Below are 10,440 nucleotides of genomic sequence, written 5' to 3'. Positions count from 1 at the left end.
CACACCTGGGACACATTTGGGACACACCTGGGACATGCCTAGAACACACCTGAGACACACCTGGGGCTCATCTAGGGCTCACCTGAGACACCTGGGGCTCACCTGAGACATATCAGGGACACACCTGGACACACCTTGGACATGCCTAAAACATACCTGAGACATGCCTGAGGCTCACCTGGGGCTCACCTGAGACTCACCCAGGGCTCACCTAAGACACACCTGGGACACACCTGGGACACACCTGGGGCTCACCTGAGACACCCGGGGCTCGCCTGAGACATATCAGGGACACACCTGGACACACCTGGGACATGCCTAGAACACACCTGAGACACACCTGGGACTCACCTGGAGCTCATCTAGGGCTCACCTGAGACTCACCCAGGGCTCACCTGAGACACACCAGGGACACACTTGGACACACTTGGGACATGCCTAGAACACACTTGGGACATGCCTAGAACACAGCTGAGATACACCCAGGACACGTCTGGGGCACACTTATGGGGCACCTGGGGCTCACCTCGGTACAGCCTTGCCGGTCTTGCTCTAGTGGGCAGTAGGTGCTCAGTACCTACAGTAAGGGAAAGAATGACGAGGAAGTGATTGGGGTTGGTGACAGTTAAAGAAGGGAGGAGAGAAGGGCCACAGAAATGCAGAACAGCCCAGCCAGAAGAGGCCGGGTAGCCAGCCTCCATGGCGGGAGGGGAGGGCTCTAGAGGGCAGGGAAGCTCTGCAGGGGTGGGAGAGACGGCAGACTCTGCAGCAGCTGGGGAGGCAGAAGAGAGGGCACGTCACTGAGAGGGCGGGTTGGCACGTCCAGCGGCACTTCCTAGCAGGTGACCTTGGGCCAGTCTCTGCAACCCCTTCCTGCCTTTTCTTTAGCCTGCCAGGAATCAGATGGGACAGCAGCCCCTGCACAGGCATGGGCTGGAGTCCCTTCCTCAGTGTTCCTGACTCTGTCCTGAGCCAGTGCCTCCCCGTGGCGCCAGGCACTTGAGTCACCCGGAGAAATAAAGATTTGCTTCGGTGGGCCTGGCGTGGGGCTGGGACTGAGGTCAGGACACAGCCCGAGAGGCAGGGTCTGAGGACAGCGAAGCCCGCTGGATGAACTCGGTAAACAACCATAACTGTGTTTATCATGGGACTTAGAGACTGAAGAGCGAACCTGGCTGAGAGGAGTCAAGTACACAGAGCTTTCTAAATTCACTGGGTCCTTTTCCAAAATTAAAGTTTTTATTGAGAGTAACTGTAGACTCACGTGCAGTTATAAGAAGTAATGCAGAGACCCCCGTGCCCTCGCCCCGTTCCCCAGTGACAGCATCTCCCCCACTTAGCGCAGGATGGAAGCACGTATACCGATGTGGACTCAGCCAGCACTCAGGACCCCCGACACCACATGGTCCCTTTTTATAGACAGCCACCACCTTCCCACCCTGACACTGTCCTGAACCTTGATAACCACTCAGCTGTCCATTTCCATAAAGCTGTCATTTCAAGAATGTTGTATGTTGCAGTCCATGGGGTCACAAAGAGTCAGACACAACTCAGCAGCTGACAAACAACTCCACGTAAGTGGAGTCGCACATTATATACTTCCGGGGACTGGCTCTTTTCACTCAGCGTGACTCCCTGGAGGCAAGCAGGTGGCTTGCCTACCCGCACCTGCAGGACTGCTGAGTCCTACAGGTCACTCCACGGTGTGAGTGGACCGTGGCTGGTTTAATCATTCACTTGTTGAAGGACATCTAGGTTGATTCCAGTTTGGGCTATGGTAAATAAAGCTGCCATAAACATACAGATATCCATGCAGACATAAAATCTAATTTCTCGGGATTAATGCCGAGAGCATTGCTGGGTCACATGGCACTTGCAATATTTGCCTGTTTAATTTTTTAAGAAACTGGCAAACTTTTCCCCAGATGGAGCAGAATGAGATGGTTGGATAACATCACCAACACAATGGAGTAAGTTTGAGTAAACTCTGAGAGATAGTGAAGGACAGGGAAGTCTGGTGTGCTGAAGTCCAGAGGGTCGCAGAGAGTCAGACACGACTTAGCGACTGAACAACAACTGCTATTTTCCGTTCCCACCAGCAACATATGAGTGACCCAGTTTCTTAGCATCCTCACCAGCATTGGGAGTTGTCACTATTTTTTATTTCAGCTCTTGTGATAGGTGGTACCCCATTGTGGTTTTAATTTGCATTTCCTCACTGGCCAGTTATGTTGAACATTTATCCAAGTGTTTATTTCCCCCTACAAATCCTCTTTGGTGAAACGTCTCTTCACATCTTTTGACCATATTCTAACTGGACCGCTTGCTTTTCTGCTGCTGTATTTGAAGTCCAATTTTTCAGTTTTTTTCTTATAGATTGTGATTTTGGTGTCAAGTCTAAAAACTCCCTGTCTTAACCCTAGTTCTTAAAGATTTTCTCACATTTTTTTTCCTAAAAGTTTTATACTTTTACATGTAAATCCATGACCATTTTGAGTTAATTTTTTTGCAAGCTGTGATCTAGATCAGGGCTATTGGACATTCAGTTGCTCAGGCTCCATGCGTTAAAAAGGTCGTCTTTGCTTCAGTGAACTTCTTTGGCCCTGTTGTCAAAATCTGTGGGCGCACGTGTGTGAATCTGCTTCTGAGTTTTCTGTTGTGTTTGCTGGCCTCTGTCCCTCTGTCCCTCACTGTCTTGATGATGTGTTTATATCTGCCCTTGCAGCCTTGAAGTTGTGTAGACCAAGTCTTCCTACCTTATTTTTCATTTTTAATATATTTTCTAAAGAAGTAAGTATTTCAAATAAAGAATAAAATATTTAACTTTTCTAGTTCCTTGGCCTTTCTAAATAAATTTTAGAGTAGCCTTATCCCTAGACACCAAAAATAGATCTTGCTTGGATGTTGATAGAAATTATGTTAAAACAGCATGTCAGGTTGGGGAGTATGGACATCTGTGTAGAGCCTTCCAGCCTGTGAGCGCACTATGCATCTCCATTTACGTAGATTTCTGTCTCATTGTCACTTTGTGGTCTTCAGTATAAAAGTCATGTACATGTTTTGTTAGAGTAACACCTAAGTAATTCCTTTTTATTTTAAGCAGTTGCTTTCTAGAGTTTCTTGTGTGTGTCTTTGATATCCAGAAGTTTGATTGCAATGTGGCATGGGCTGAGGTGCCTTGTTAGCAGTTCTCTCAGCTTCTTGGATCTGAAGGCTCACTCCTCACCCCGCTTTCTTCTGCCCTGCAGGACCCCGATGACTCGGGCGTCAGTCTTTACCACGGCTGGGCGCCGAGCTCTGCACAATTTTTTCTGGCTCTAGTTTCTCTCTATTTGTTCAAACCTGGAAACTTCTATTTTTTTTTCTTCCATGTCACTGATTCTTTCCCCTTTCCCCTCCCCTCTGCTGAGGAACACATTATTTGAGCTTTTTAGTCTGGCTTCTGTATTTTTTAATCTAAAATTTCCGTTTGGTTCTTCTGTGTATGTTTGGTTTCTTTCCTTAAACTTCCTACTTCTGTTTTCCCATTTGTTTCAAGCATGTTCACAGATGCTCACTGAAGCATTTTCATTGTGGCAGCTTCACAACCTGTCGATGACTCCAGCCTCTGTCACCCCAGTCTTGACACCTATTGACTCTCCTGTTTTGATTCCTTTTGAGATCTTCTCGGGTCTCGCTGTGATCAGTGATCATCCACTGGGCATCTTCCTCTCATCTAGCCCTTCAGTTTCTGCTGACTCCTCGGAACCCCCACCAGGGAGAGGGGTGGCTCCCGCTCCTTACGGCTCCCAGGTGGGAACCTGGGGTGAGCCCCACTTGGTCTGGGACTCACCCTTTTCGGGGGTCATCTGCTCAAGTGGTCCCACAGGCATGCTGGGCAGGAAGCTGCCCTCTCCCAGTGCCCACCCCCCCAACCATGGACACGTGTCCCGAGAAGGTCGCTGTGATAACATGTGTGCAGCTCAGCACACATGTTCATGCTTGTGGGAATTCAGAGACTAAGTGTGAGGGTTCAGTCCCGAGACTAAGCCCCGGAGAGTCTGCACTGTCCAGGCCAGGGCGGCACAGAGTCTGTGTCTGGCAGTTGCTGCCCTGCGCCTCGAGCCTCCTCACCTGGAGTCCCGGCTCCATGGGCGTGGACAGTGAGACCAAAGCCCGAGGCCACACTCTGCGTTTCTACTGCCCTGAAGTTCCAAAGCCGTGACTGGGAACAGTGTTCAGGAAAGCGCCTAGGAGCCGCCCATTAAGAAACCCAAGAAATTATGAGTCCAAGCTAAAATGCTACAATTCCATGTGAATTTTTATCATTTTGCTGACAAACTCTAAATCACCCTAAAGAAAATGGCATAATGACTGGAAGGTTTTCATAATTCTTACCCTGGAAGAAACCTTCCGATTTGACCCTGTGCGTCCCTCAGAGTGAGGGTGACAGTGGACAGTTGGACAGCTAGAGCTGTGGGCGATCCCCATCAACCCAGCCAGTTCTGACGTGTCTGAGAAGAGGCCTGTGGTCAATCACCCCTGCCTGGTGTTGCCTCTTCTGCCTCATCGTGGAGGAAGGAGTCACATCCCTGGGCGATGTCTGGTCCCTGGGGAGCCAAGGTTATGGCCCCGGCTACATAGCCCGCCAGAGCTTCCTGGTTCTGACCACACACCACAGGGGTCACCACTGGGGGGTGGTCCGGACACTCAGGCCCCCCACAGGTCAGCTCGCTCAGAAACTCGGGGCTGGGACCAGTGTCAGAGGCCGCCGAGGCTCCCCAGGTGACTCAGACGTGGCTCCGGGCGGCATGTCCGCTGCCCAGACGTGGCTGTGGTCCTGCAGCCGCAGGCGAAGCCTCTGGGAGCTCCCGGCCCACCGGGCCCATCCAGGTCAGAACCTGCCTTTGAACAGCATGCCCGGGGCCTGGCATCGTTGAGTGAAAAGCATGTCTCGCTGTAGGGCACTGGATCCCTCTGTGACTCTCAGGGCAGCACGTAAGTTGTCACCCGAGCTGTGCTCAAGTGTCGGGACCCCTGAGCCCCCAGCCCGCCTCCCGAGGCGCCGGTGAGCTTGGCTCTCCCGCAGCAGCAGTGACAGAGACAAGAGTCCCCCGCTCCCACCCCTCCGGGACCCCCGCCATTGCCCGCCACGACGTCAGGCTCCTGCCCCTTCAGCTCGAGCCTCTCGGCCACAGCTGGGTGCTGGGTCCAGGCCTGGCCTCGCCGACCTGCTCTCCTGCCAGCCCCTCCCAAGCGCCTGCTGGTCTCCTTGCTTGCTTGTTATCAGAGCAGATAAAGTTCCCGCCAAGGGCACGCGCGAGGAGGGGCTGGTGGTGGTGGTGGTGGGGCGGGGGGCTGCCCTGACATGCCGGGGGAGGCGGCGGAGGGCACCTTAACAGCAGGGCCGATAACACCTGCCGGGGCCTCCCTGATCTGGGCGCCACGGTGCCCTTGGGCTCCGAGGAGGAGACCTTAAAAGCCGGTCGCGCGGCCTCCCTGCAGCCCCGGCAGCAGCGGTCAGCGATGGCGGCGCTGCAGGAGAAGAAGTCGTGCGGGCAGCGGATGGAGGAGTTCCAGCGCTACTGCTGGAACCCAGACACCGGGCAGATGCTGGGCCGCACGCTGTCCCGCTGGGGTCTGTGCACGGGGCCCAGGAGAGGGCAGGGGCCGCCCCGCGGCTGCCAGGGACTGGCGGTCCCAGGGTCCAGACCAAGCCCCCCCAGCCTCCCGTCCCCGCCGGCAGACCCCAAAGGCCTGCCCAGGCCCTGACACCCCTGACCCCGGGTACTGGAGGGTGGAGGGCAGCTGAGGACGGGCCCCAGAGGCTCAGCCCTGGATTTCAGAGCAGCAGGTTTAAAGCTAGGTTCCCAAAACTGTAATTTTTAAGAAGACTTTTACGTGAAGGGGCGCGGGGTTATTGGGGTGAGCATGTTCCGGAGCAGGTGGAGTGCCCACCTGAGAGGTGGGGCAGTGAGCGCGCGCACGCTCCTGGCGACCGAGCCCCTGACCCGCCTCTGCCCGCAGTGTGGATCAGCCTCTACTACGTGGCCTTTTACGTGGTCATGACGGGCATCTTCGCCCTCTGCATCTATGTGCTTATGTGCACCATCGACCCCTACACACCCGACTACCAGGACCAGCTCAAGTCGCCAGGTAACTGGCGGAGGGCCCCACTCCGCCGACCCCCTGGTACCAGGGGACCAGGAGGTAGGGGGTGGGCGTCCAGCTCCGAGGCCACTCTCCCAGGGGACCCTCGCCTCCTAGCCAGCAGGAGGCCAGCAGACCCAGGGCTGGAGTCTTGTCTAAGGAGGGGCAGCCGCTCCCCATGTGGAGTCACTGCCCAAACAAGGGGAAGCGCTGGGGAGACGCGCAGGCTGGGGTCAGGCGGGCAGCACCTCTGAAGCCTGGGGACGGCACCTGGACCAAGACCTCTGCACGCAGCCCGCTGACCCAGCTGAGGGCAGACAGCAAAACAGAGAGAGGCGGGAAGGGTGCTAAAGGAAGCTCGGCTTTTCCAGCCCAGCGACTCAGTGTTTGTCAACCCTGCGTCCTCAGTGCTTTCCGAGGAAGAAAATAACCCAAGACCACCCAAGAGCAGTGCTGGGCTGTGCCTGGAGGCGGCGCGCTCGCCGCCCTGAGCATCGTCCACAAATCCTCGTGACAGCTGGGGTCAATCTTTACAATCAACAAACAGATCAAACGTGGAGGATCTCAGTGCAATCTCAGAACAGGATGTAGTAGACTACACGCTTGAAACCACACCCTGATAGAGTTTGTCTCAAACCCGCAGGCTGGCAGGCAGGGTGAGGGGCGGGCCTCTTGCAGAGGGAGCCCGGGGGCCTAACCAGGCCTTGTGCACCTGAGCGGCCCCTGGCTACTGTGCAGTGTCCCGGGCCTTCCTGGGCACACCTGGGGAGGCCGGGGGCCTTAGAAGTCCTGGCCCCAGCATCCTGGGCGCTGCCCCACCCCCAGGGCAGGCCAGCAGCACAGCACGCAGCCTAAACGTGCAGCCAGACCCCAGGCACTGCGTCCTCTCTCCAGGGGTGACCTTGAGGCCGGACACCTACGGGGACAAAGGCCTGGACATCTCCTACAACGTGTCGGACAACAGGACCTGGGCAGGGCTCACACAGGCCCTGCGGCACTTCCTGGCAGGTAAGGGGTGACCCGGGCCCCGGTCTCCATTCTCCTTTCTTTAAGAGCTGGGTGGGGGGCAGGCTGCTGCTGGGCAGGACCACAGGTGCGTCCCCCCCAGGCTACTCGCCTGCAGCCCAGGAGGACAACATCAACTGCACGTCCGAGAGGTACTTCTTCCAGGAGCGCTTCCTGGCCCCGAACCACACCAAGTTCTCCTGCAAGTTCACAGCGGACATGCTGCAGAACTGCTCTGGCCAGCCTGACCCCACCTTCGGTTTTGCAGAGGGAAAGCCGTGCTTCATTATCAAGATGAACAGGGTGAGTGTGGGGTCAGAAGGGAGAAGGGCCCCCGCCCTCTGCCCCTCCAGCCCCTGGGCTGGCTGGGGAGCCTGCAGCCCCTTACCCGGAAGTAGCCATCCAGACTCGCCACCTGCTTGACTGGCGAGCCGCAGAGCCCAGGGCAGTCCTGTGTGCAGGACGGCTGGGAAAAGCCAGGCGGTCAGCATGGGGAGGGCGCCTGGGAACCCGCCGGGGCCAGGCGCTGAGGGACAGGCTGAGAGGACTCGGCAAGCCTCTGGAGGCCGCCCACAATGGACAGGAACCAGGGGGCGCGGGATCTGGCCGGGGTGACACTTCACTTTCCTCTCTGAGAGACAGCGGAGGCCACAGACCTGTGCTCTGCGCTCAGCCTGGTCCAGCCGGGGTCTGTTCCCTGGTGGGCACGCAGAGCAGGAAGGCTGGGGTCCCTGTGAGTGAGGCGGGTGCTACCCTGGGCCCTGGGCACCAGCTGGGGGACCCAGGGGCCAGGGCTTTCAGAGGCGGAGCCAGGAGGGGAGGGGAGGTGCAGAGGGGGCACCGCACAGGGGCGGGAGGCGGATGCCGCGGCTTGGGCTCTGCTGACCGTCCAACTCTGCCACCTGGCAGCCAAGACCGCAGGCTTGGAGCATAAGGGGGCACACCTGCTGAGTCCTCAGAGCAGGACCCCCAGGCCCTCCCCGCCCCCTGCACTCACAGCTGCTCCCTTGCAGATCGTCAAGTTTCTCCCCGGCAACAGCACGGCCCCCAGGGTGGACTGTGCCTTCCTGGTGAGTGACCCAAGGGCCATGGCCGTCCTGTTTGGGCTGGGAACCCCTCGGGAAACCCTGATCAGGTTTCCCCTACAAACATCTCAGGGGTCGCCTAATAAACCGGGTCACGGATGGCAGGACCCTTCACGCTAAGTGGTTTTTATCACAGGGATGAAAACCCAGTAAGAAAAAACAGCACTTTGTTTTGCTTCAAAAAAGCATCTGAGACAGCGTATCCCCAACACACTTCAGGATGTCTGTGGCAGTTTGGAAAACCCAACTCACCTCTACCACACTCTTTTGTCCTTTTGTTTCCTTATTTACAAAACGATGCTGATTAACACCAGTGCCGTTGATTAACAGTGTGAGTTTACACGCTGCCAAGAATTGCAATTAATTTAGTCCAGTTTTTCTCAAAATGCGTTTTTAACCACATGGATAAAACTAAATTTGTCTTCACTGAGTCCTTTCTAAAGTTTGCTTTCTCAGTTATGCCTGGGCCCAGGCTCTTTGCCGCCTGCAGGGACACCCCACCAGGGCGACCGCACACACTTTGGTGCCACCCCCCAGGCCGTGGGGTGCGTCCTGCCCCAGCTTCCCGTTTCCAGCTTCCCTGACCGCACACGTGTAGGCTGACTTGAGATTTTAACAGACACCAAAGTGCCCCTTCCTGCTCTCGGACGGGCTTGGGCTCCGTCGGGCCGTGCGCCGACCCTGACGGTGGACGAGGGCAGCCCCGGCGGCAGGCGGGCCCCAGCCTCGTGGGCTGCCAGCCCCACACACTCGGCCCTGGCTCCTCTTTTACCCTGAGAGGGTTTAATGTGAAAGGTACGACTTCGGTAAGTCACCGGGGTCTTATGAACTAACAAGTTACACCATGAATGGATTCCTGGTTGATGATACAGACTAGATCTGGCTCATGCCAACTGCCCGTGGAGTCACCTGCTTTGCACCCGTGCACACATGCAGACACACATGCAGAGCAGGCACGGAGACACACGCGTGTGCGTCCGCCCGGCCCGGCCTTTCTCGCACAGCTTCTCACCCGCAGGACCAGCACCGGGATGCCCCGGCTCTGCAGGTGGAGTACTTCCCGCCCAACGGCTCCTACAGCCTGCACTACTTCCCCTACTACGGGAAGAAGGCCCAGGTACGTGGGCCCCAGGGCCCGACTGCAGCCGCCGCCCGCGAAGGGATGGCCGGAGACGCTTGCCTGCGAAAGGAGGCCAGACTGCACTTAGCCCACCCTAACCGCTTAACCTCCGGGGGTCTCCCAAGCCCACGTTCTCACCCAAAATTGACATCAAATCTTATTTTTACCTTCCACGGGTCTCCTTAGACAACTGCATATCCACTTAAAATCATTTTCCCCAAAGCTCTTGCTTTATCCTGTGTTGGTTAATTTTTATCAGGTACAGTTTGACGTTGGATTTGTCACGGGTCCGTCCCTCTGGGCCGGTCTCCTCATTTCTAAGCAGGAGATGTCTGTAACTCAGTGAGAGCTCCGCCTCTGTGCTGAGCACCCAGCCGCGCACCCAGCCGCCCTCTCATGAGGACCCTAACCGGCGTCTCTTCAGCCCCACTACAGCAACCCGCTGGTGGCCGCAAAGCTCCTCAACGTCCCCAGGAACAAGGAGGTGGTTGTCGTGTGCAAGATCCTGGCGGAGCACGTGACCTTCGACAACCCCCACGACCCCTACGAGGGGAAGGTGGAGTTCAAGCTGACAATCCAGAAGTAGTGGGGCCCAGGCTGGCCCCCAGGCACAGGGCGACCCCAACGCCTCGTCCAGCGGAACCCAGCACCCGGGCGGCTCGGCACCAGACAGCCCCGCTCCAGGCTCGCACCATCAGGATCCCATCAGACCTCTTACCTTTCAGGCAGATTTGTAGCTTCGAAAAACAGGCTCACACGGGGACCGTAAGGCAGCCGCTGCACGGCTAAGATGTGGGAGGACGCAGCTCGGCCACGCAGACCGCACCATTCTCGCTGCAACTTACTGTTCCTACACGTGACTATGAACACCAGAAACCTGACTTACGACTTCACGCATTCTGGACTCTGGCTTTAAAAAGTACAACTCCTAAACTGTAAAAATCAAGTTTATTAAATTTCATTCTTAACCTACATAAAAGAGTCATGTCTTTCCTGATGATGGGGAAGAGTTAACTAAAAAATGGAATGAATTAAAAAAAAAAAAAATGGAATGAATTAAAATTTAATTAGTTAACTTTAAAAGAATTAACTAAAATTAAC

At 56.1% G+C, this 10,440-nt stretch overlaps 1 protein-coding gene across 1 annotated transcript; it reads left to right on the top strand.

Annotated features, from left to right (window-relative positions):
- The first annotated feature begins 5,505 nt into the window (after window positions 1–5,505).
- ATP4B (ATPase H+/K+ transporting subunit beta) lies at window positions 5,506–10,267 on the top strand. Its single transcript, XM_055541890.1, has 7 exons — window positions 5,506–5,617; window positions 6,007–6,135; window positions 7,024–7,137; window positions 7,238–7,437; window positions 8,148–8,204; window positions 9,238–9,336; window positions 9,764–10,267. Exons 1-7 carry the CDS (start codon window positions 5,506–5,508, stop codon window positions 9,923–9,925), a joined length of 873 nt encoding a protein of 290 aa, XP_055397865.1. The 3' UTR covers window positions 9,926–10,267.
- The last annotated feature ends 173 nt before the right edge of the window (window positions 10,268–10,440 follow it).

This window comes from Bubalus kerabau, chromosome 12, assembly GCF_029407905.1.
Source record: "Bubalus kerabau isolate K-KA32 ecotype Philippines breed swamp buffalo chromosome 12, PCC_UOA_SB_1v2, whole genome shotgun sequence".
NCBI classification, from domain to species: Eukaryota; Metazoa; Chordata; class Mammalia; order Artiodactyla; family Bovidae; genus Bubalus; species Bubalus kerabau.
The sequence above is the reverse complement of the archived record's forward strand: the minus strand, read 5'-3'. Positions and strand labels throughout refer to the sequence as shown.

Coding starts and splice junctions, on each gene's coding strand:
- ATP4B (XM_055541890.1), top strand. CDS start 5,506: ATGGCGGCGCTGCAGGAGAAGAAGTCGTGCGGGCAGCGGATGGAGGAG. Junction 7,438..8,147: donor TCATTATCAAGATGAACAGG/GTGAGTGTGGGG, acceptor GCTCCCTTGCAG/ATCGTCAAGTTTCTCCCCGG. Junction 9,337..9,763: donor ACTACGGGAAGAAGGCCCAG/GTACGTGGGCCC, acceptor GCGTCTCTTCAG/CCCCACTACAGCAACCCGCT.